The sequence below is a fragment of the Passer montanus genome, unplaced genomic scaffold, assembly GCF_014805655.1.
Source record: "Passer montanus isolate IOZ18808 unplaced genomic scaffold, ASM1480565v1 scaffold155, whole genome shotgun sequence".
Taxonomy (NCBI): Eukaryota; Metazoa; Chordata; class Aves; order Passeriformes; family Passeridae; genus Passer; species Passer montanus.
In genome coordinates, this window is record NW_024362605.1 from 589,470 (window position 1) to 614,916 (window position 25,447).

Here is a 25,447-nt window from a genome sequence, read left to right on the forward strand (position 1 = left end):
GTGGTTTCTTATTCCACAGAAGGCTCTGAGAGGCCAGCAGAGGATTGGAGCCTCCTAGGACAGGTTTAAATGTTTGTGCAGGTTTCAATGTGTTTAGCACAGGGGGTGGGTGGGCAGGGTCAGGCGCACAGTGCAGGGGCAAGAACCAGGACTCCAGAGATCCTGCTCCTGTGGTCATGTGTGTGAGATGCTGAGCTGACAGGGACACAGCCCACGCTCCACAGTGTGACTTCATGGGAAGCTGGGTTCCAGGGACAGAGATCATGGTTCATAGTGTGACATCATGGGATGCTGGGGTCTCAGGAGCACAGTCCATGGTTCATAGTGGGACATCAGGGAATGTTGGGGGGTCTGGGGATATAGGCTGCACTACATAGTGTGACTTCCTGGGATACTGGGGTGCCAGGGACAGAGTCCAGGTTCCTCAGTCTCCATAGTGCTGAGGGTCCTGCTGCTCTCCTGGGGAGATGGCATCTCTCCCTTTGCCCCACAGTCTGTTTGGCAGCCCCTCCACATTCAGTTCCAGGTGCTGGCATTGTTGACATGGTTCACCAGGAGCTGTGTGTGGGGCTGGAGTGTGGACATCCACCAGCTTGTGTCTCCTGTTGGCTGCAGCTTTTCATAGGTGGAGGTCCCAGGAGTGCCAAGCAGTTGGTCTGGGCAGACCCAGAAAGATGCAGGAGGTGTCCAAGGGAGAGGTCCACATGTGCTGGGCAGGACGATGTGTGAGGGATAAACATGACTTTTCCAGGAGCACCGTGGTGTTGGTTGGTTTGCAGAGCTCTGTACTGCCCAGACAGTAGAGAAATAAGGGGTGGATGAGTGATGATTCCTCCTGTCCCCTGCCGTGCTGTTCATATTTCCAGTGCCCAGGGTGCCTGTGGCAGTAAGTTACACAATTTAATTATGCACCATGTTAAAAAATATGTCCTTGCACACTGTATGAAATTGCAAGCAATCTATTCCCATTCATGTCCCCCATATTCCTGATGGCTTTATATGCCTCCCTGAGTGGCCTCTTTTCACGTGGAAGCTCTGAGTTGATTGACTCTCCATATGGAGGCTGCTCTGTGTCCCTAATCATTTTTATCAGCTCCCTCACGCCCTTGTCTCGGGGTGACCACTGCCAGCACGTTCGAGCCGTGGCTCCACGCATGGCTTAATGACATTTCTGCTCTGCACTGGGCTCCTTTCTTCATCATTCCTTACATTTTCTCATTTTTTTTGATGATGGATGAGCTTTGAACTGATGTTTTCAGAGCATTATCTCTAGTGCTGCCGAGATCCCCTCCCTGCATGTTAATAGCTAATTTAGTGCCCATCATTGTGTTTGTATAATTAGGGCTCTTTTCCCCCAAGTGCATTCGTTTCCTTTTGTCACTGCTGAATTTCATTTGCCGTGTTCTTGCCCAGTCATTCGGCACCTGGAGATCTTCCTGTCACTCAGTGCCAGTGACTGCAGCCCTGGCAAGGTGGCTGATCTGGGGACACCAGGAGGCTGTCCCGTGTCACTCGTCACCCCTTGCCCAGCCCCTGGGGTGCTCAGGGCAGCTCCTTGTTCAGCATCATCAGGACTGACATCTTTGGTGATGATGGCAGCCCCACCTCAGTCTGTGCCTGTCTGGGGATGCCATCCGTGCTTTGTGCAGTGGGGTCACCCTTGGTGATGGTTGCCACTGGGAGAGGAGGGGACTGAGGGGACACCTCACAGTTACAGCTTCCTCAGGAGGGCAGAGGAGAGGCAGGCACTGACAGGACCTGAGGGCATGGCCTAAAGCTGTGTCAGGGGAGGTTTATGTTGGATATCAGGGAAAGGTTCTTCCCCCAGAGGGTGCTAGGCACTGCCCAGGAAATGGACACAGCCCCAAGGCTGCCAGAGCTCCAGGAGCATTTGGAAAAAGCTCTCAGGCACAAGGTGAGATTGTTGGGGTGTCTGTGCAGGGCCAGGAGTGGGACTTGATGATCCTTGTGGGTCCATTCTAGCTCAGCATATTCTGTGATTTTCAGGCTGGATGGGGATTTTTGGACGGGTTGACCTCTGTTCCAGATCTCAGTGCTCTTGGGCTGCCAGAGGCCTTTATCTCGTGTCTCAGGAGGCTCTTTCCCAACTCCTGGGCAGCAGGGTTACATCACATGCTGTGTGGAATTGTGGAGGGATGTGGCTTGAACTGCTGCTGCTTTGGCTGGAGCTTGGCCCAAGCTGATTTCAGTGCAGTGGAGAGAACCTGGGGAAGGAAACCCAAGAAGGGATCTCAGCACAGCTGCAGCTCTGTGTGGGGCTGTTAAAAAAGGAAGGAGACAGGCCCCCACTGGTGGTGCCAGCTCCTGTAGGAAGAAATAGCAGCCACAAGATGTAGCTTGAGAAGTTCAGGATGGGGTTGTGGAAAAGCAAAGTTCCAGAGATGTTGAACATCACCACCCTCAGGGATTTCTAAGGCTTGGCTGCAGCTGCCCTGAGCCCTTAGGACTGAGCCTTTCTGTGAGCTGGAGAGTGGTCTGGAGACCTCAGAGGAGCCACTCCTGCTGGGCTGCCATGGGTGCTTCTGTGCCAGCACCATGATGCCAACTTGACCCAAGCACCACCTCTGCTCTGGAGGTAGAGCACCCTGGTAGGGTGCTGGGGCCAGGCTGAGCTCTTGGGATTGCTTGTCAAGTAAAAAGTGGTGAAATGAGGGGAAAAAACTCAAATTGTGCCAGGGGAGGTTCACATTGGATATTAGGAAAGATTTCACCACTGAAAAGGTTGTCAAACAGGAAAAGGCTTCCCAGGGCAGTGGTGGAGTCACTGCTGGTGTGGCACATGGGGACATGGTTTAAGCAGTGGACATGGCAGAGCTGCATTGGACTCAATGATCTCAGAGGACTTTTCCAACCTGAACTATTCTGTGATTTTAAAGTAGCCCAGCATGGGTCAGCAGCACCCAGACTGTAACTGGCATAGAGTGGAAAATCTCTGCTGATAAAACAGTGAGCAGCAAGGGAGGAAGTTTGGGAGGTCATGCCAAGCCACATTTCAGATGAAGAATTTAAATGCAAAACTTGCCTGTCCTGTAGCCTGAGGTCAGAAAAATGCCTCCAGGTGAGCAGAAATGCCTCTAGGTGAGCAGAGCACCCTGCTCTGCAAGGTTCAAGTGGGATATGAAAAATAAACTTGGAGGATGCTGCAGGGAAAGACAAATGTGGTTCCAAGAGCCATGGAAAATGCCCTTCCACTGGGGACTGAAAAGCTTGGTAACTCAGTGACTTCTCATAATGAAGATTAGGTGAGATGATTACCAAGAGGAAAGCCCAGCCTCTAAAGGGCTTTTGATCTGCCAAACGAAGGGATAACAAGAACTGGTAGGGTTAAACTGAAGCTAAACAAATTAAAAAATTAGGCATGTGTTTCTAAGTGATTAACCACTAGAGCAAGCTAATGAGATGAGGGACTTCTCCACGTTTTGGAGCATGTCAGACAAGGGGGTTCATTGCTGGGTGTTGGGCTTTAGCTGAGCCAGCCACTGGGGTATCAAAGAGCATCTGGATGAGGTGCAGGACCCTGAACCCCAAATCTGTGCAAGGCTGGGGAGGGCCCAGCCCCAGAGACGCTGAGAACACCCAGCAGTGCCTGTGAGAGCAGCGTCCTCTCTGTCCTGGCCCTGCTGGCAGCACCCACTGAGGGGATCTTTGTGCAGCCACCAGCCCTTCCCATGCCTCCCCACCCCCTGCTGACATCACGGGCACTGGGCTGCCCGGCTGGTGATGCTGCTGGAGAAGGAGGGAGGTGTCCATGAACAGGTGAGACAGCCTTGGCAGCAGTGGCTCCTGTCTCTGGTGTCAGGGTGGAGAGACGTCCCCCTGCACTGCCTGCTGGGCTGCAGGAGGGCCCAGGGACAGCAGCATCCTTTGGGTCATGGACTGGTTTGGCTTGGAAGGGACCTTAAAGCTCATCTCGTTCCTCGCTCTGGCGTCTGTAATGCAGACCCAGGACAGCCCTTGCTTCCTCCCCAGCCCTGCTGCTGCATCCCTGCCCTCACTCCAGCCAACGCCACCACAATTCTCCGTGTCCCAACAGGCACCCAGCACCCGGCAGGGCGAGATGGGGCAGAGCCAGGTGCCCCCTGTCACACGTGCTGTCCTCGCCGTCCCTCCGGGCTCTGGCAGCCCCGCTGGCCCCTCGGGATGCTGCAGCCCCCGGCTGAGCCCCGGGCTTCCCAGGGCAGGGCTGAGCTCTGCTCTGTGACCCCGCCCTGCTGCAGGGAAGAGCAGCAGCCCTGGCCTGATCTGCCTTCATTAACCAGATTAGCTGCCTTGATCTGCTGAAAGTGAGAGTTGCTCAGTCCCGCCTGGGAGCGCCGAGTGGGGATGGATGGATGGATGGATGGATGGAGGGATGGATGGATGGATGGCAGACAGTGGGAGCGGGGTGGAGGTAGCAGGGAGCCTCTGCCTGCTGCTCTCACTGCTTCCCCTTGCAGGGACAGATTTACCCACCTCCTCCACCCCTTTCCTTTGTGCAGATGCAAAGCATTCGAGGGATTGTGCTGTTCCAGTGCTATCCCCCCCATGGATTTCCTCCATGGATAGATCCCGAGCCTGAGTGTTTGACCACCCTCAGCTTTTCTGCATGAGACAAAGAGGTGTGGGGTAATGGGTCAAATCCCTCCCTTGTTGGGTCAATTACTTAAATCTCCCCACCAAAAAAAATACCCTTTCTTGCCCAGCCAGGTCTGCAGTCAGCAGGGTGGTGGCCTTAAGGCAGGAGGTCTGGCAGGACAGCAGAGGTGCCTGCACATGCAGGAAATGTTCCCCAGCTGGGCAGGACCCCATGCCAGGACCAGGAGCTCTGTGCCTTAAGTCTGTCCCCAAGTGGGGCCAGGTGTGCTCATCACCACTTTACAAACCACTGTGGACCAAGTGTGCTCCATCCTGGAGGATGAAGGCTGCTCTCTACATCTATCTCCAGACAGAAATCACCTCTCCAGATAAAAATCACCTCTCCTATGTTTCGTTGCTGTTCCCCTGTTTCCCCTCCAAAGAGGGGGAGCAGGATTGCCCAGGACTGACCCCAGTCCACTTTGGGTCATGGAATACCCTTGAAAGATATGAATTCCTGCCCACCAAAAGTGAAGGTTACAGTTTCCAAACTGGGAATATGGTTAAAAAGAAAAGCCTGGGAACAACGTGAATATGTCTTGGGTTTGAGATTTTTTTTTTCCCTTATGCCATCTGTAGTTTTTCTGGAGGAAGACAGGGATGAATGGAAGGTGTTCCTGCCCATGGCAGGGAGTTGGAATGAGATGATCTTTAAGGTTCCTTCCAAACTGACCCATCCTGTGTTTCCTATTGCTTTAAGGGACACAAGGAGTTAGGGGCAAAGCTGGGATGCAAAAGCCAAATCCCAGCCCTGAGCTCTAACCCTCCACTCTCTGCCCCCTCTCTTCATCACTACTTTTCATTTCTTGGTGCACTCCAGCTCTTTTTTTGCCCAAGGAGAAAAGGATCATGCAAATGATTTGCCCCAAGGGATTCCTGGAAGCTGTTTAAGCCAGCAAATGCAGCCTTCTCCCCAGCTGTGCCAGGCAACTCCATGTGCTCATGAATTTCCCCTCCCCTAAGTGCAGGAAGGGGCTGACAGATGTTAACACACGATCAGTGTCTCAGGAGAGAGGAATTAAAGCCACACTGGACCCTTCGAAGACACACATTAGTGTCAGAAATTTCTAATCAATCAGCTGGGAGCCTCCTGGGGTCAGAAGCCTCTTTGAAATTCAAATGGAGAATGGCTCCTAATGGGTTTTATTTTGATTGCTATAAATTGATTAGCGTTAAGATAAACAAGTTTTGTTTCTTTCTGAAAGCTCTAAATACGCTCTGGGGGAGGAGGAGCAGTGGAGTCTGATTGCTTCCCATTAGGACGTCCCCTCTTGGCTCCCACCCATCACCAGTTTGCACAGCCACAGGAGACACCTTTTTCCTCCAGAGCTGGCTAAAACGCAGAATCACAGCATGGTTTGGCTTGGAAGGGACCTTAAATCTCATCTTATTCCCCTCACTGCCATGACAGGGATGCCCTCCAGTAGCCTGGGGTGGTGATGTTGGATGCATCATCCAAAGAGTTTCTCATGGTGGTGGAGTGGAATACAGCTTAGAGAAGGTGTGAGCACCCTCCTGTGTTTTCCACGGTGAGATGTGAAGGTGTAGCTTGGTTCTGGGTGTGTGGTGAGGAATGTGGCTGTATTTGAGGAATGTGCAAGGTTTGGGGGCTGGTACAGCCCAGCAGCTGGAATATCTTCAGGAGATGCTCCATTGCAGCTGCATTTCCTCTGGGTGACAGCTCAGCACTCAACACTGTGGCTGTCACTGGGCACAGGAGCACTCTTGTGTCCCCATCACCCTGCTAGGGCTGTGTGGGACAGGCAGGCCCTGTGGCTGGGCTGATACCAGGCAGCCAAAGAGCTCACAGGGGGCTGAAGTCAGCAGGCTAGGGCTGCAGTGGGGTGCATGGCACCCATGGCTCATGCTGCACTGTGAGTGGGAGCAGGCTGAGAGCTACTGGTGGGCTCCCTCAGCCCCCTCTGTGCTCCCTGTGTGAGCTCCCATCAGCCTCTGTTATCCCTACATCCCTGTGTGTGTTATCCCTATACCTGTGTGTGTGTTATCTCTACAACCTGTGCATTGTCATTACCCCTTACAACCTGTGTGTGTCATCCCTGCAACCTGTGTGATGTCCCTACAACCTGTGTGTGATATCCCTACACCCCTGTGTGTGTTGTTCCTACAATCTTCATGTTATGCCTACAGCCTGTGTGTGATATCCCTATAATCTGTGTGTGTTATCCTTACACCCCTGTGTGTGATATCCCTATAACCTGTGTGTGTTATCCTTACACCCCTGTGTGTGATATCCCTATAACCTGTGTGTGTTATCCCTACACCCCTGTGTGTGATATCCCTATAATCTGTGTGTGTTATCCCTACACCCCTGTGTGTGATATCCCTATAACCTGTGTGTGTTATCCTTACACCCCTGTGTGTGATATACCTATAACCTGTGTGTGTTATCCCTACAATCTGGGTGTTATCCCTCCAACCTGGGTGTGTATCCCTACAACCTCTGCTCCCTACACCATGTGTGCTCTCTTTACCCCTGTGTATGCTCCTTACAGCCTGTGTGTAAATTGGTATGGGCATTCTTGTGGGCTGTTGGAGATTCCTACAGCCTGTCTGTGTTCTCTACACTGTGTGTGCTTCCCATAACCTGTCTGTGCTTCCTGCTACCCCTGTGTGTGCCCCATACAGCCCTACTGTGCCCCATACAGCCCTACTGTGCCCCATACAGCCCTACTGTGCCCCATACAGTCACTGTGGGGGCTCTCTACAAACACCTATGGCATTCCTACAGCCACTTGTAGAGTTCTTACAGCTGTGTGTGGAGTTCCTACAACCATGTGTGGAGTTCTTACAGCTGTGTGTGGAGTTCCTACAAGCCCATGTGGAGTTCCTGCAGTGTGTGCTCTCTGCAGCTCCCTGTAACCTTCTGTGTCCCCTGGAACCCTCTGCCTGCCTCGAGCTCCAGTGTTTTGGTTCCTGCAGCCCTCGTGTGCTCCACACATCCCGTGTGTTCTCCCAGCAGTTGCTGTGCATGTTCCCTGTACCCAGGCTGCACTCCCTGGAGCAGCAGCTGTGCTCCCTGCTGTCCTGAGTGTTGTCCCTACCAAGGATCTCAGTGTTCCAATCTCCTTCAGCCTTTCTGTCTCAGCTCTGGCCACAGTGGTGGGATGGGAGCATGTCCAGGGAAGGAAATGGAATGAGGAAGGGGCTGGAGCACCAGGAGCACCTGAGAGAGCTGGGAAAGGGAGCTCAGCCTGGAGAAAAGGAGGCTCAGGGGGGACATCCCTGACAGGAGGGGACAGCCATGGGGGTCAGGCTCTGCTCCCAGGGAACATTTCCTCTTCCCAGGAGGAGAGGAGATGGCCTCATACTGCTCTGGGGGAAATTCAGGCTGGATATTGGAAAAATTCCTTCATGATAAGGGTGGTCATACATTGGCACAGGCTACCAATGGGGCAGTGATGCAGTCACCACCCCTAGAAGTGTTCAAAAACCATGTGGATGTGGCACCTGGGGACATGGGTTAGTGGTGAACACGGCAGAGCTGGGTTGACAGCTGGACTCAGTGATCTTAGAGGGCTTTTCCAGCCTGAACAATTCCACAGCTCTGTCTCCTTTTCAAGGTTTAGGGTGAGGAGAAAAAAGGTCTGTCCATCTTGTGGAATTCAGTGGGTGCCAGTTTTAGGGACTGCTGTGGGTGGGTGCTGGGCACCACTCGGCTTCCTGGCAGTGGCACAGGGGATGGTGTCCATGAAGGACTCACGGGGGGTGCTGGGGTGTCCTGCTGTGCATGGTGAGGGGGGGGGCCTCTGACTGTGGGGCACAGCGTGGAGACAGCACATTGGTGGCTGTGTCTCTGTGCTGCCTAGTGGTGAGGGCCTCTCTGTTGATGGTGTTGGGGGTCCTGCTGTTGTGGTGAGGGTCTCAGTGGTGCTGGGGTGACGCTGTTGTTGGTGACAGTGCCTCTGCGGGGTGGTGACAAGGCAGGACGTGCCCTGGAGGAGGTGACCGAGTGATCCCCTGTGCTCTGCTGCACGTGAAGCCCAGGAGATCAGCAGTTCATATTTCTGTACTGAACAGGGAGCTGACATTAATGAACAGCTAATTAACATCACAGGGCTTGATGGTTGCAGTGTCAGCGTCCCTAATTAGTCTCGCACTAATCTGCTTTAATTAACTGTCCCTGTCGTGGTTTTAATTTAATTTTCAGCTCTAGACCAGCTAGAGCAGTCCTGGGAGCATCTGGGTTCCAGCACCATGGCACTGCTTGTGCTGGGATGGACTGGGGGCAGTGGTGCCAGCACAGGGCCCTGCTGTGCTCTGTGTGCTGCTGCTGCCCAGGGATGAGCAGTCCCCAGGGCACAGCCCCAGCCCAGCCCGTGCCCCAGCCCGGCTGTGTGGGATGGACAGGGGCTGTGGCCAGGCTGAGGGACACGCCAGGAGCTGGTGCAGCCCTCTCCTGCTGCTGCTTTGTGCATGCAGCCTGTTCTGTGGTGGAGTGATCCCTGCTCTGGGGCACAGGGAGAGGCAGGGGCTCCCTGGGACAGCTGTGCCTGCTTGGATTTGCTTCTCATTGCCTCGAGGATCACAGAGAATCACTGAGTGGTTTGGGTTGGAAGGGACCTTAAAGCCCATCTCATTCCATCCCCTACCATGGGCAGGGGCATCTTCCTCATCTAAACCTCATTTGAACACATTCAGGAAAGGTGAATCCACCACTGCCCAGGGCAGCCTGGTCCAGTACCCTTTCCATGGAGAAATTTTTCCCAATCTCCAATCTAAACCTTCCTTGGCATGACTTGATGCCATTTCCTCTTGTCCCATCACTTGTTACTGGGAGAAGAGTCCAACCCCTGCCTTACAACCACCTCCTTACAAGTAGTTGTTGAGAACAGCGAGGTCCTCCCCTACTAATAAGGCAATTCCTTGTTAACATCCCTGCACTGCAGCACATTCCTGCTGGGATGAAGGATGAGGATGTGTCAGGTTGGTGAGCTTCAGGGGTTTGCACTCTGCTGCTGAGGATTACAGCAGGAGAGGGCTGGGATATGCATCCCATGCTGCAGCCTGGCTGTGCTCTCCTCTCTCTGCTCCAGTCCCACATCCTCCATCAATCAGAGCTCAAATCTTCCCAAACAGGAGTGTCTCCCCATGGGACCTTCTCGGGGCTGGGTTAATCTGTACGAGCAAGTGGGGCCTTGCAAACGGGAGCTGGCGCTTGGCAGCGTCCCAGGGAGCTGTGCAGGGCTGGGCTGGGCTTGCCCATCTGGATTAGTGGGGCTCTGCCATCTGTCCTGCTCCCAGCTCTGCCTGGAACTGCTCCAGGAGCCTCGTGCTTTGAAGAAAACCCTTCTCCGACCACAGCCCCTCTTCCAAAAATCCCAGCTGCTTCCCACTGAGGCAGCGTGGCTGCCTTCCCCTGCTCCTCTGCAGACAGAGGAAATCCTGGTGTCAGCCCCAGGCGTGCCATGGGCTCTGGGAGTGGCTAACCTTGGGAAAGGCACTGAAGGTCCCTGGAGAGCGACTGCTGGGACCCCTCTCAGCCAAGTGAGCTTGGTGCTTGGGCAGTGTGAGAGTTAAGAAGCCCAAATGTCTCTGTGTTTTCACATGGCTGCAGAGGGAAATTGTTGGTTGTGCCACGCTGCCTGTTCAAGTTCTCACACCACATCCAGGCCTGACCCAAGGTGTTGGGCACTCTCTGCCTTCAAAGGATCCCAAAATGGTTTGGGTAGGAAAGGACCTTAAATCTTACCTCATTCCACCCCTGCTATGGATAGGGACACCTTCCACTGTCCCAGGCTGCTCCAAGCCCTGTCCAACCTGGCCTGGGACACTTCAGGGATCCAGGGAAGCCACAGCTGCTCGGGGCACCCTGTGCCAGGGCCTGCCCACCCTCCCAGGGAACAATTCCTTCCCAGTATCCCATTTGTCTGTGCCCTCTGGCAATGGGAAGCCATTCCCTGTGTCCTGTCCCTCCATCCCTTGTCTCAAGTCCCTCTCCAGCTCTTCTGGAGCCCTTTTAGGCCCTGAAAGGGGCTCTGAGGTCTCCCTGGAGCCTTTTCTTTTCCAGGTCTCTGAGCTCTCCCTGGAACCTTTTCTTCTCCAGGTGAACACCCCCAGCTCTCCCAGCCTGGCTCCAGAGCAGAGGGGCTCCAGCCTTTGGACTTAACTCCAGAAGCTCCACATCCTTCCTGTGCTGAGGACTCCAGGGCCAGAGGCAGCATTTAGTGGGGGCTCACCAGGTCAGAGTAGAGGGTCCTCTCCTCTCTGAGATCCACTGCTGCAGCTCCATGCTGGGCTCTCACACTCAGCCTGGTCTCTGCAGCCCCTCCCTGTTTCCCATGCTGCTTTCTCTGTGGCACACAATGCCAGCACCACGTTGTGTAGAACGTGACTGGGAGGATGCTCTGAGTGTCTGAGTCTGCTCTGCAGAGCCAAACAACACCAAGAAAATGTATCAGGGCACTTGACTTCAAGTCCCTTGTTCTACTTTTCACCCCTGGCATTGGTGCCATCACCTTGGCCAGGGGAGCTGAGCACCTCCTGCCCTTGGAGGTGCTTTGGCATGGTGTGATCCATGTGTCTGCTTCCCCAGCGTGGCCTCAACACCAGCAGCTGCATCACGGAGTTTCCTTGGCTGAGCCTTAAAGCTCTTGGGTCCCAGTTATCTAATCCTGCTCTGGGAGCCCATAGCTGATATTCCTCCTACTTCAGGAGGAATGGAAAATTTTAGGGATGTGTTGGTTATGAAAGAATCCCTCTCTATGCACACCATGTGATTAAATATCCCTTTCCTTCTGTGACACAGTGGATAATTTTCCCATATTTTGGGGACAGGCCCATCTCTTGACTGTGGCTTCATTTTTCTTGTGTTCTTGATTTCCATCTTGTTGCTGTTAATCTTAAGAGCCCTGTTCTTTCCACTGCTTTTACCAGCTGCTGTATTTTCTGCTGACTAATTTAAAGCCACTGCTACCAGTTCATGACTTTTTAAGATGCATTTTTACTCCTTCACTGTCATTTTTGGTTCAGAATTAATTTTTATTGTAAAAATATGAATTGCCTTTTTCCTGGGGGCAGCAGCAACTTTATTTGAGGCTATTTTGGTTATTATTCACAGTGTTCATTTGTACTCTCTGTCCTTGATGGCCTTGTTGGCATCTCTGGGAACCTGTTCCATGCTCGTGCTGGGGCTGGCAGCCAGCCCTCGAGTGCAGTGGGAGATCTCTGGAAATCTGGGAAGACCCTAAATGCACAGAGGCAGGGGCTGGGCTCAACCTTCACATGGCTGACACCAGCCAGCATCTCCCAACCTCCTCTTTGAGCGACCTCACATCTTTTCCAGCTCAAGTTCCTTGCACTGCCTTTCAGTGGGAGTGGGAAAGTCTGGGAGTTGGGAAGTATGAGATCTGGTGGAAGAAAGCTTTCAGATGTGGAAGGTGCATTTTGATGGATGCAGGCAAAACCCACCCAAATAAAGGGAATTATGAGCTGTTGAAAATTGCCTCTTCCCATCTGTTTTCTGGCATGCTTGGCTCTCAGATCCCTCCATTAAGCACTGCTCCTGATGGATTTAGAGAGATAATTATTTGCTGATGTTTTTCCCTCATCAGAGCATCCTTTTAGAGAAAGTTATCAGTGGAATGGGGGCCTGGGGACTGAGGGCTCAGCCTCCTCCCTCTGATGTTGATCCCTCACAGCCCTCAGTGCTGCACGAGCACTACAGCCCAATGACACATGGAGTGCACAGGGAATGTAGACAGTGGGAATTGCTCCTGGGTGTTTGTTCAGCTATGAATTGTGGCAGTCATTACACTCATGCAGCACAGGGAGGCTTTATAAAAGATTTCCTAGGAAATAATGTCTAAACTCCCTGCTTTAGCTTTCCTTACATGCACGTCCCTGGCACAGGGTGATCTTGACATGGCCACGCTGGTGGTTCTCATGTGCAGGATGGTTCAAGCTGCTCTTTGGGAAGAGTTGCAGGTGACAGTTGTTTTCTCAGACTTCATTGCGCAGCCCCACATCAGATTTCCTGCTTTCTGTCAAAAATTCGTGTGCTGATTACAGCAATTTGTCTTCCCTCCATGGACTTCCTTGGTCAAGGGGTTGGAGCACAAGTCTCATGAGGGGAGGCTGAGGGAGCTGGCAGGGCTCAGCCTAGAGAAAAGGAGGCTCAGGGGGAACCTTCTCACCCTGCACAGCTCCTGACAGGAGGGGACAGCCAGGTGGGGGTCGGGCTCTGCTCCCAGGGAACAGGGACAGAACAAGGGGAAATGGCACCAAGCTGTCCCAGGGGAGGTTGATGTTGGATATTAGGGAAAATTTCTTGACAGAAGGGTGATCAGACATTGGCACAGGCTGCCCGGGGTAGTGGTGGAATCACCAATCCCTGGAGTTGTTCAGTGAATCTGTGGATGTGGCACTTGGTGGCAGCCCTGGTAGTGCTGGGTTGACACTTGGACTCGAGGATCTCAGAAGGCTTTTCCAGCCTTAATGATCCCAGCCATGAGGGGCCTGTTTCAGTGGAGCCTCAGCTTTTTTGGCAGATCAGGTGCCTGCAGACACAGTGATTTTGGGTAATCATTGCAGTTTGCTGTGCAAGAACAATCACAGTGTTCCAATTTCAGCTGCTGCAGGTTGCTGGGGAAGCCCTGAAAACGTCTGAGCACCACAAGTGTGGCTGTTGGGACGTGAGGGGATCCGAGGTGGCAGGGCCAGATGGAGCTGTGGAGCAGAGCTGGAGCTGCAGGCTGGCCCTGCAGTCCCTGACAGCACCGAGGGGCTCCACTCTGGGAAGGGACCTCTCTTCAACTGGGATTGCTTTAGCAAAGGGAAAAGTGAATTTTTTCCCAGCCGTGTCCTACAAACCATTCCTGGACCTTGAGAAGTGGAAGCTCAGCTGGTTGTAGGCAGCTGGAGTGACAGAAAAGCAGCTCAGTTCCCAGGGAGTGGCTGTGACCATCTCTGAGGATGCAGATCCCTGTGCTGCTGGTCCCTCCTTCCAGTACTTGACCTCCCTCATGGTGAAAAACGTTCTTGTGTCAAGCTGGAATTTTCCACGTGCCAGCTAGAGTCCTGCCCACCTTCCTTACACCCTGCAGGCAGCAGGAGGTCTCTCCTTTGCCTTCTCTTTTCCAGGTTCATGTCCATCCTTAGCCTCTCCTTGCCCACCGTGTGCTGCAGCAGCCTGGTGGCCTTCCCTGGAGTCCTTTCTTGTCCTGGGGAGCCCAAACTGGAACAGCTCTTCATTGCCAGTGCACTTGGGAGCTTTTTTTGGAGGAAGGTTGGTTCTCTTTGGGTTTTGCCTTTCAAAGGGCATTTTGGGAAGCACATGTGGACAGTGTGTGCCCTTCCCAGGCCGTGCTGCCTCCCCACAGCTTTTTTACTCACTGCAGGCCAGGAAGGAAAGGTTCTGTGAGCTCCTCCAGTGACCTAACCCACCATAATGCCCATTTTTAATCACTCTTCTGCCAGTTCCACTCAGCACTGAGGGCTGACACAGAGCAGTGTTGTCATCTGGAAAGTGGCTGCTGGCATCAAACCAACTGGCACTTTGAACTTGTCCCAACTGGGTGCTAAGGAGCATTAAAATGTGATGATTAAACATGCCCACTTTTATTCCAAGGGTTCCTGGCATCCCCAGCTCCACCTGGAAAAGCTGTTTTGCCCTGGGAAGGGCAGATAGAGGGGTCTGCAGGGCACTGCTGCAGATGGGGAGTGTGGGGTGAGGGCTGCTGCTGCTGGGGAGTGAAGGCAGAGCAGTTTGGGAATAGTGCCACTGGCTGCAGCCTGGACTGGGGCTGCTGGGGATTCCTTCAGTGACCCCATCTCAGGCTCTGAAACTGCTCCTCCAACATCTGAGACAAGGCAGTGGAGATGAGACAGCTACAGTGAGCAGCCCCAGATGCACTGGGAGTACCTGGAGGGGAGGCACAAATCTGTCCCAGGTCTGATCCTGCTCTGCTCACACGTGGGAGAGTGCAGGCACTGCCTGGTGCCCCCGCTCTGGGGCTGGTCCTGGGGCTCTGTGCCTGGCCCAGCAGCCCCACAGTGCTGGGAGTGTGACTCCAGACTGGCACCAGGACCAGAGGGCTGGGGACACTTGAAGGGCTCGTGTCCAGGAAAAGCTCCCTTTTTGCTTTCCTGTTTCCTTTAGGATTAAAGTTGTTCTCCTTGGGCTGGAACCATGGAATGTTTGTCAAGTTTACGAGGGCTTTTAGAGAGGCTTTTAGAAAGAACATCCTATCCCTTCTTTTATAGGGCTGAGATAAGATTATCTTTGTTTTAACACCAATTAAAGCAGGAAGGGTTTATAGGATTAGGGGTTTTCCATCAGTGCAACTTTGATGTCACCACTTGCCTGCTTGGTTTGTTCCTTTCCCTGCATTCAGTCCTTGGGAAGTGTTCCTGTGATGGTTGACATTGCCTCCCTCCCGAGGCACAGCTCTCCCAGGCAGAAGCTTTGGGAAACAATTAAACAAGACCAAACAAAGTAACAAAATATGAAGGTCCTAAATTCTTCAGGGGACCTCTTGGAGAAAGCTGGCTCGGAATAGTCACTGTGTGAGTCTGCAGTGCTTCAGTGTTTACATCAAGAGAAAAGGGATGTGCTGCTGGCCTGAGCAGTATGTTTAAAATAAGAATATAAAATTGTAGACTCCCAGAATGGTTTGGGTTGGAAGGGACCTTAAAGCCCATCCCATTCCACCTCTGCCATGGGCAGGGACACCTTCCACTGTCCCAGGCTGCTCAGAGCCCCATCCAGCCTGGCCTTGGACACTTCCAGGGATCCAGGGGCAGCCACAGCTGCTCTGGGCAGCCTGTGCCAGGGCCTCCCCACCCTCCCAGGGAACAATTCCTCCCCAGTATCCCATCTAACCCTGCTCTCTAGCACTGGGAAGCCATTCCCTGTGTCCCGTCCCTCCATTCCTTGTCCCAAGTCCCTCTCCAGCCCTCGTGGAGCCCCTTTAGGCACTTTTAGCCCCTTTAGGAAGGGGCTCTGAGGTCTCCCTTGATGTTTTCCAGGTGAACCCCCCCAGCTCTCCCTGCCTGGCTCTGGAGGGGCTCCAGCCCTCTGAGCTTCTCTTTGGCTTTCTCTGAACTCACCCCAGCAGCTGCATGTCCTTCCTGTGCTGGGACCCCAGCGATGAAAGCAGTGCCCCAGAGCTCCCCTGCTCCATGCAAATCACCCCAGGGCTCCCAGGCCATGCTGCTGTCCAGCCCCTGGAGCTCTGGTTCCTTCTGTGTGTGCCAAGCTACCCAGACAAGGTTTGGAGGCTGTGCAGGCCCTGGCAGTGTCCTGCTCCCCCCCTGCCTGGCACTGGGACTGCTCCTGGGCCAGCATCACCTGGCACTCCTGGGGTGGGGAATGTCCTGCTTCAGGAGAGCACTGAGCTACTGAGCTTGGCCTTGGAGCAAGCTGCTTCCTGGGCTGCTCTTCAGGTGTCTGCACGAGCCAGGAGTTTGAAGGCATGTGCTGCCACCAGCACCATGCTCCTGGCCTCTGAACTCACTCCCTGGTTTCAGCTTCCCACAGAGGCTTCTGGAAGTGTGCAGTGAGCTGAGCTTCTGGGCTGCAGCCACCCCTACAGCAGCATGATGGACACACAGATCCGTGTGCCCCTGGGATAGAACCAGAGAATCAGGAAATCATTAAGGCTGGAAAAGCTCTCTAGGATTGAATCCAGCCATTAACCCACCACTAACCCTGAGAGCTGCCACACTCATGTGTTTTTTGAGCACTTCCAAGGGTGGGGACTCCACCACTGCACTGGGCAGCCTGTGCCAATACCTGACCATACTTTCCATGACAAAATTTTCCTTAATATTCAATCTAAACCTCCTCTGGTACAATTTGAAGCTGTTTCCTCTTGTTCTTTTGCGTGTTTCCTGGGAGAGGAGACTGACCCCAAACAGGGACCAGGAAGTCCTCTCCCCTTGTATGTGGATGGCCCTGACAGGATAAATGCTGGATTATGGTCTTCTCCATCTGTACTCTCAGGATGCTGGCAACATCCCAGTCCCACACGCTCAAGCAGGGACAGAAAAATTTACATTACATTTCTCTTTAAGAGCTGTGACAGGCTGGGGAGGCTGAAGCAGGCTGAGGGGCAGGTAAGAAATTCCAGGCGTTTCTCTGTGACAGCGAATCCCATCAGCCCTGATGGATGTGCCCTCCCCCCAGCAGGACGGGGGGACTCGCAGGTGTGCTGCCCACAGGTGTGCTGGGCTCACCACCTGCCTGAACTTGGGAGCAGTGCTGGAAGGGAGCTGACCTTGTGAACCCCGGGAAGCTGCAGGGGGGAATTTGCTGGGAAGCCCCTGGTACAAAGCCTCTCCCAGGTGAGAGCTCAGCTCTGCTGCTGCAGCACAGCACTGGGAGAGAGCTGTAGGGCTGGGATGAGGCTGGTCCTGCCCGAGGCTGGGGATGCTCTCGGGAGAGCAGGGAACTGTACCTGCCTAGATTTGGTGTGTCATGAGCACTGTTGGTTTGTCCCGTGGTGTCCAAAGGCTGGATCTTTGATCCTTGGGTCTGTGGAGCTTTGGGCGAGGAAGGCCTGGCCAGTGGTTGGGGTGTATTTGCCCCTTGCAAGACCTTCCAGTGTGGCCAGTTCTGGGGAGCTCCCAGAGCAGGGCATCACTCTGCCCTGCCCTGTCCTCTCCAAAGCTCTGTGACACTCCAGCACTAAGGTCCTGTCACAGCCTCACACTGTCCCAGCACTGCCCCTCTACCTGGGGACCAAGGCACACAGGAGATGATGCTGAGAACAAGATGTGAGCTCCTAAGCCACCGTGACCTGTGGACAGGCAGGGCACAGTGGAAGTCCTTGGCAGGGCATTTTGAGGGAGTTGTGTCTGAGGGAGCCTGGGATGGAGCTGGGAGCAGCTGAGCTGGCTGGTGGGGAGCACCATTGCAGGGAGTGTGGGTTTGGAGTGCTGGCACCTCCAGCTGTGAGGCCAGAGCAGCAGTGCCTGTGGGCAGGTGATGGGACAGGTGATCCCTGGGGCTGCTGGGGAGGTGCAGGGTGTTGGCCCAGTCAGTGGGGACGTGTCTCTAGGCCAGGAGGCACTTTTGCAGCCTGTGCTGTCTTGCTTCCATTCCCATCCCATGGAGAATGATGAGGTTAAACAGGAGCATTTGCATTGGGACCATTCCCTTTATCGACAATTCTGTAATCCACATCATGGAGGTTCCCCTCCAGTTAATCTCATTTAACCCTGTTTTCCCTCCTGTATTTCCCTCCCCTGCTCTCCAAATGCTGTCAGAGCTGTTGGCAGTGACAGCACCTGGCAATGGCATTAATTGCTTATCTGAGGATGAGGTAACAGCGCAGGCTGCTAATTAAATTTATCCCTAAGGAAACAGGAGACCCATGTGGCCCCGGGAAGGGAGAGGGCAGAGAGCTGCACCCACAGGTCCCAGCTCCTCGCTCTGTCCCAGCTAGCAGCCAGCTCCAGGAGCCAGAGGGCTCGGGTGTCACACCTGCCTCCTCAAGGCCTGACTCCTCTTCCCTGCAGCCCTCTCCAGCTGGGGACACCAGGGGGGAGTTGGAAGTGGATCCAAAGGCCCTGTGCCCCAGGCATGACCATCTTGGTGACTCTCTATTGGACTTCTCCATATCACCCCTGAACTGTGCAACCCTAGCTTAACCATGGCAGCATCCCCAGTGCCTGGCAAGGGAAAGGAAAACACCTCCCCCAGTGTCCTGGCCACGCTCCTCCTGGCTTGGCTCACAACATTTGTTTTCCTTATTCTCCATAAGAACATGTCTGTGGGACTCATTTTATGTGGGGTCAGAGTGGGAGCAGCACTGTGGTGTGGGGCCAAGGCACCCACGTAGGGTTTGTGGGGTGATGAGGGTGCCAGTGGGAGCAGGGAGGGCCGTGGGGCTGGGACCCCACGAGCATGGAGGAGGAATCCCAAAAGCATGGAGAGGGACCCCTAAACCCAGAGAGGGGGGCAGGAGGCAGGATGTGGCCAAGGGGGCTGGCCCTGGGTCCTGCAGCAGCAGGGGAGCTGCAGAGCCAGCCCCCAGCCCTGGCCCCGCAGGGAGAAAGGAGCCACTGGGAGATAAGGCTGGGGATTTAAGGCTCCTGGCAGATCCTGACAGCCAGGGCTGCCTGGCTTCCATCAGCCTTTAAAAATGCCTCACTGGAGTTCAGGGATCCTTGCTGCCAGCAGAAACAGGGCCAGGCAGAGGGGGCGAGAAGAATCCTTCCTTCCTCAGAGCCCTCAGCATGGGCTGAAGGTGCCATTTTAGGAGTTTTTATTGTAGGAGGGAGCTGCTTGCTCAGAGCTGTTTCCAGGAGGAGGCTGGGGTGGACTCTGAAGGCCAGGGCAGTTTGGGATGCAGGAGAGCCTGGTTGGAGCCTGCCCAGCTCGCACTGGATTAATTAAACATTTGGTTAGAGAGAGGCAGTGAGACACAAAGGAACAGGGAGCCCCTGTGTGGCCCCTCCTGCACATTTGGCCAAAGGCTTTCTCTGAGCCATGGGGTGCCTTTCCCTGCTGAGCTGCCCTGGGACAGGAGGGCTGGAAGCTTGGTGCCAGCAGCAGAGGTGGCCTTGCCTCCCACATCCTGGTGTGGTCCTCTGCAGGGAGGGCAGGATGCTCCGTGGGTCCATGGCATTCCCTTCCCTTCAGGAGTTGGACACCATGATCCTTGTGGGTCTCCTCCAGCTCAGTTTATTCCGTGATTCCCAAAGCACATGCCTTCCCAAGCACGAGCACCTTTCCATGCCCCAGGAGTGAGTGAGTGAGTGAGTGGGAAACAAGGACCCCCTGTGCTGCTGAGCATTCCCAGCCTTGCTGGAGAGAGCCACAGGAGTGCTGCAGGCTGCCTTGGAGCGCACCCCAGTGAGGCAGCCATCCATGGTCTGTGCAGCAGCCAGGCAGCTAAAGGTCCCTCTGTCCCTGTGAGCCCCTGCTGGCATTCCATCAGGGCTGGGGGTGGGGGAAACTGCTGCTGTGATGGGGCCAGAGCCACTGGCACCAAAATCTCCCTCCAGGGATGAGGGATGCTTGGATAAAGTAGAAATTTCTGTGCTTTCACTGTTTAACTTTCATCTTTGCAAGCAGGAGTTTCTAGGGATGTCCTTGCTGCAAGCCTAAGAAAAAACAGCAATGTCCCAAAGTTGCTGTCACCTCCCAGGGTAGAAAACTGGGTGTCCTCATGTCTGTGTCAGGCTAGACATGAGGAAAAGGTTCTTCTCCCAGAGGGTGCTGGCACTGCCCGGGATGCCCAGGATGGGATTGTTGGGGTGTCTGTGCAGGGCCAAGAGTGGGACTGATGATCCTTCTGGATCCCCTCCAGCTCAGGATATTCCATGATTTTGTGATGCTTCCAGCACATAGTGAGAACATTCCCATTGTTCAGGCAGGAGGGGTTTTAGCCCCTGTGTGAACATTTCACTTTTGATTTGCTGTTTGTTCTGGAAACAAGAAATTGGGTGAATTCCTAAAGAAAATCTGTTTTCTCACCCAGTGGAAGACCTGGAGGGAGCAGAACAGTTTTGAAGACAATGTAAACAATTTTGTAGACAATTTTACTTCTGGACGTTGTCATTACTGGAGAAAAATAAATCAGTAGAAAAAAGGACTTTGTATCAAATTTCAGTGACTTTTCTGTCTTCACACATGATTTCAGAACATTTTACTTTGGAGAAGTTCTGATTTTTCCAGGATTATTTTATCCCATGCAGAATCTGCTGGGGAGGAAGGGACTTGCCAAAACTCCTGGCTTGTGTGGCTCACGCAAAGAGTTTCAGTGTCCCAGCTTGGTATTTCTGAGGAACAACCACTGAGCCTCAGTTTTTATCCCTCTCCAGCCATTAACCAGGGCCAATGTGGGGAATGTTTTTATCCCTTGGAGTAGTCAATACCCTCCACAGTCTGGGCACTTTTTGGATGTCTCTCTGTCTTGATGCAGAAGAAGCATTATAGGAAAGTATCTATTTTTAAAATAAACCTCAGGAAGGTGAAAGAGGCCCCTGTCTGAAACCATCCTTGCTGGAATGACTGTGCATTTCACCTGGGCTGTCAGATGAGAGCAATTTTATCCCTTATGTCTTTTGTGTGTCTCAAATATTGGTATTAGTGCAGGAAGCCTGTTATCATGTCCCCATTGCTTCTGGGGAATGCAGAACTGCCCAGCCATCACCTCTCCCCAACAGCTTAACACCCTCTGAGATGGGCTGGTCCCGAGGGAAGTGGGTCAGGAGTGGAATCGAGCAGGTGAGGGATCGATGGAAGGATCCAGGGACATGAGGAGGATCCTGGTTTTCAACAGCTCCTTTGGCCATAAGAGGAAGGAGGGATAGTGCAAGCAGGAAGGCTGATGGAATTTCTCTGTAGAGCTTTTCTCATTAGAAACTCAGGCTAATTCTGGAGGAAAGGAGATAACAACTGAAGAAAAAAAAAACAACCTTCTTTTTTTCCCTATTTTCCCAAATAAGAAATAACTACTTCTTAGCAATGGCTCTTGCTCACAGCAACCCCAGTGAATGTTTTTCCCAGGCTATTTTCTGATCTGCCTCATTCCTGGGAGCCTTGGCAGGCGACTGAAGGAGAAGTTTGTTAAACTTGTTTCAGCACAGGAACCACCTGCCTACCCCCAGGCTCTTCAGGCTGTGTAAGAATTAACAGCAGCAGAAAGTCACAACAGGAGAAACCACAGAGGAACGGTGTGAGCTGAGCTTTTCCTTGGGCACCAGTGATCCCTGGGCTTGGAAGGACTTTCTGGTGTTGAAAGCTTTTATCCATGAGTGCTAAACCTGTTAGTGCTGGATCACAGCATGGTCCAGTCTTCACCACTGTCTGCTGTAGGCACCACACACCCCTGTGTCCCCTCACCCGCCCTGTGGGGCTGGACACACGTGGGGTTGAGTGGCTGCTGCTTATGGAGCATCTTCTCCACGTGTGAGGGGCTCAGAGCCTGGAGGGAGAGCCCAGCCCACTGTTACTGCTCAGCAGAACCAACAATTTATTTGTGATATTGAGTCATAAAATCATTAAGGTTGGGAATGTCCCCTAGGATCATCAACCCAGCACTGCCATGTCCCCAAGTGCCACATCTACAAAGTCGTGAAGACAAAACTCTGTGGAGAATTGCAAAAGGACCCTGTGAGACAGTGTGACCAGGGAATGAGAAGGCAGTTGAAATTCACAAGACCTGAGGTGATACAAATGGGAGAAAACCACCCCAGGTTCATGGAATGGTGGAATCACAGGATGGTTTGGGTTTGGAGGTGCCTTAAAGATGCCATGGGCAGGGGCATCTTCCAGCAGACCAATTCACACACACCTGCACAGAGATGGGCTAGGAGCTGGCCTCACAACTCAGATCTTGAGGCTTTCACAGTCAGTGGTTAAAAAATCATGTGGGCATTGCTGAAAAAAGAAAATAATAAAAAAGTGAATATTGTGATGCAGTGTGGAGCATGACAGATTTGGACAACTCTAGAGGTCATGGACAAGGCAGATGGTGATTGAGTGTCCATTGGCAATGGAAATGTGGGATGGCATCAAGAATGGCAGATTTGCTTTGAAGCAGAGAGCAGCAGTTTCTTCTGCAGCGTGTGGTTACAGCACAGGGCTCTATGGGTGAAACAGATGCAGGACATTTGTGGGGAATGACAAACTGAGTGGGTAACAGAGTGGGAGAAACACCCACGTGGGGCATTGAGTGCAAGGGGTTGTGTCTCAGAAGGGAGTGGGGAAGAGATGTGGGCAACACATGCACCTGGTTCATGCCCTGCTCCTTGGGTGGTCATGGAATCATGGAATATCCTGACTTGGAAGAGGCCCATAGGTATCAAATCCAACCCTTGACCCTGCACACACACACACCAACAATCCCATCCTGTGTGTCCCTGGAGCAGTGTCCAAATGCTCCTGGAGCTGTGGCAGCCTCAGGGCTGTGCCCATTCCCTGGGGAGCCTGGGCAGTGCCAGCACCCTCTGGGGGAAGAACCATTCCCTGACATGCAGCCTAAAGCCCGCTGACAGTCGCTGTTGGGGGGAGAATTGTGGTGTCCACAGTCTGACCTGGTACAGCCACTGACATCTTATGTGGCGGTGGCTAAAAATTCTCTCTGCACTCCTACAATCCCTGTTCTGTACTCGTCTGCACTGCTGGGGAACAGGGACAGAAGTGTCTACACAGGGACCCATTTCTGCAGGTGCCTCCTCAGGGCCTTCCAACCAGCTGTTCCTTCTCTATGGTGTTCACCTTCAGTTGTCAGGATTTGCTTTGGATGTTGCAGACCCCAAGGATAGTTTGGGCAGCAGTGCTGGGCTCCAGGCATCCCCCCAGCCCTCTTCTCACTGCTCACCACTGCTCTCTTCTCTTCCAGGCTGTCCCTCAGGAACATTCAAGGCCAGCCAAGGGGATGAAGGGTGTGTCCACTGCCCCATCAACAGCCGGACAACCTCGGAAGGGGCCACAAATTGCGTGTGCCGAAATGGATATTACCGGGCAGACGCCGACCCCGTGGACATGCCGTGCACCAGTATGTGGGTCTGGGCAGCTGGGAGGGGACCACGTGCTGGGGAAAGGAGATGATCCTCAGTCAAAGCACCGAGGGATGCTTGACAAAAGTGTCTGTCCCAGTGGGGTTTTGGGGGACACTACACAACTAACTGGTAAATTTTGCCAGGACTGTCACACAGTCAAATTAGCCCAGGGTAAGAGGACTGGTTTCATTCGCACTCTTTGCTTTGGATGTCCAGCTTGCTGCACACATCCTGACAGCAAGAGAAGCACCCAGCTTGGCTCATGCAGAGTCCTGCCCAGGGATGGGGGGAGAGGCGTGCAGCTGTCTCACACCTTCCTGTGTGTTCCCTTTCCAGCCATCCCGTCCGCCCCCCAGGCCGTGATCTCCAGCGTGAACGAGACGTCGCTGATGCTGGAGTGGAGCCCTCCGCGGGACTCGGGGGGCCGGGAGGACCTGGTGTACAACATCATCTGCAAGAGCTGCGGGGCGGGCCGCGGGGCCTGCACGCGCTGCGGGGACAACGTGCAGTTCGCCCCGCGCCAGCTGGGCCTCACCGAGCCCCGCATCTACATCAGCGACCTGCTGGCACACACCCAGTACACCTTCGAGATCCAGGCCGTCAACGGCGTCACCGACCAGAGCCCCTTCTCCCCGCAGTTCGCCTCCGTGAACATCACCACCAACCAGGCCGGTAAGGCCCAGAGCCCCCTCCCTCAGCTCCCACGCCGTGGGGCGCGGTGGTGCCCGGTGAAGGCTGACCTAGAACAGAGACTAGACAGAGCTAAAGAATAAAGTAGGGATTTATTAAGAGGCCTCAGTTAGATGCACCTTGGGCAGCACAACCCAAAATGGCCACAAAAATGGATGACAGGTTATGTGGTCTCACACTTTTATGAGTTCTGGTCTATTTGCATATTGGAGTTAATTGTCCAGTTACAGCTTTAGCCCATGCAGTCCCATCCTTCTTGTTTTCTCTCTTCAGTCCATGTTGTTTATGCTCTTGGACCTGAGATCTGGATCAGCTGTCCTTGGGTTCCCAGCCAGAGAAGGAATTGTTTTATCTACCTATTCTGTGAAGAGAGCTCACCATCCCCTGATATGAAGCCTAGACGTAGACACTAAAGCAGAATAAAATCTGAAAAATAGAAAAGCTAAACCTGAGGCATCAGGGGTGGGCAGCATCTCTGGGCAGTGCTGGCTGAGCCCCTGTGGACTGGAAGGGGACAAGAGGTGGGGTGAGGTGTTGTTTATTCCATAGTGTTGGTGGTGAGGAGTGCCTGGCAATTCCTGAGTGAATCCCAAGTCCTCAGTGTCAAAATATCCCTTATTTGAGTGAAAAGCTGGAGCGTGCCCCAAGGCAGAGGTGCCTCCCCATCATGGCAGCAGAACCGCTGGTGGCACTGTCCCCCGGTGTCACAGCATCACTCTCCAGCACTGGGTGTGCCTGGGCCTGAGGCTGTTGCCTCGAAGCGTCATTGCAGGCACACTCCTGGTTCTGGGGAGGGAAGGTGAGGTGGCTGCAGCATTTTGATGGGAGCTGCAGTCCCTGCTTGGGCTGTAGAGAGAGCCAGGACAGACTGAGAAAGCAAAGGAGAGCTGCTCAGGAGAGGGGCTGGGAGATGGATATTTGGGCTAACAGTCTGGGAATCTGCTCCAGTTCCTGTGCCATTGCAGAGTCACTTGGTGAAGCAGCTGAGGCACAGAGCTGGAAGGGTTTCAGTCGGGTCTCCAGCTGTGTGTAGGGGGGCTTTGTTGGGGGTAGGGATGGTCAGAGTGGTGGTAGTGCTGCTCCCAGGAGGGTCCCCAGCAGCCCCTTGGCAGCTGTGCTGGTGGCAGGAGCCCCACTGAGCTGCTGGCCAGGGGCTGCCTTCCCAGCCCACCTGGAAGACATCTGGAGCTGGGCACAGGCCGGGGCTGGGCTTGTCTTAATGGGATTGAGGTGGAAGGATGCCAGTGAGGAACAGCCCTGCTTGGGAGCAGGAGAGATTCTGGTCCCTCTGAAGATGCTCTGGACACTACCTGACCCCCAGGGCTGAATTTGGCAGCCGTGGGTGAATCACCTGGTGGCCATGGTGTGTCCTAGCTGCCAGGGATGGTGCGTGTGGTAAAACAGCAGTAAGGCAGTTGGGCATCACTTGGACATCACTTCCAGAGCATGAGGACAGAGGGAACCTGCAGAAATGCCTGGGGGAATTATTATGGTGCCTTTTGATCAATCTGGAGTTAGCTCAGGAGTGGGGCCAGAGTGTTTTGGAGACCTGAAGGAAGGTCTGACACAGGCTGAGCCATGGTTTGGTTCCGAGCAGGGACAGGTCTGTCCCAAGGAGGAGAGAGGAATGGATCTGAATGACCAGCTT

General features: G+C 53.7%; 1 protein-coding gene across 2 annotated transcripts in view; it reads left to right on the top strand.

Moving 5' to 3' along the window:
* EPHB2 (EPH receptor B2) overlaps positions 1–25,447 on the top strand; it is a 122,897-nt gene that overhangs the window by 58,391 nt on the left and 39,059 nt on the right. For both annotated transcript variants that reach the window (XM_039702321.1, XM_039702322.1), the window contains exons 4-5: positions 22,950–23,105; positions 23,446–23,781. In XM_039702321.1, the coding sequence (XP_039558255.1) occupies positions 22,950–23,105; positions 23,446–23,781 (492 nt within the window). The remainder of the gene's footprint in view (positions 1–22,949; positions 23,106–23,445; positions 23,782–25,447) is intronic.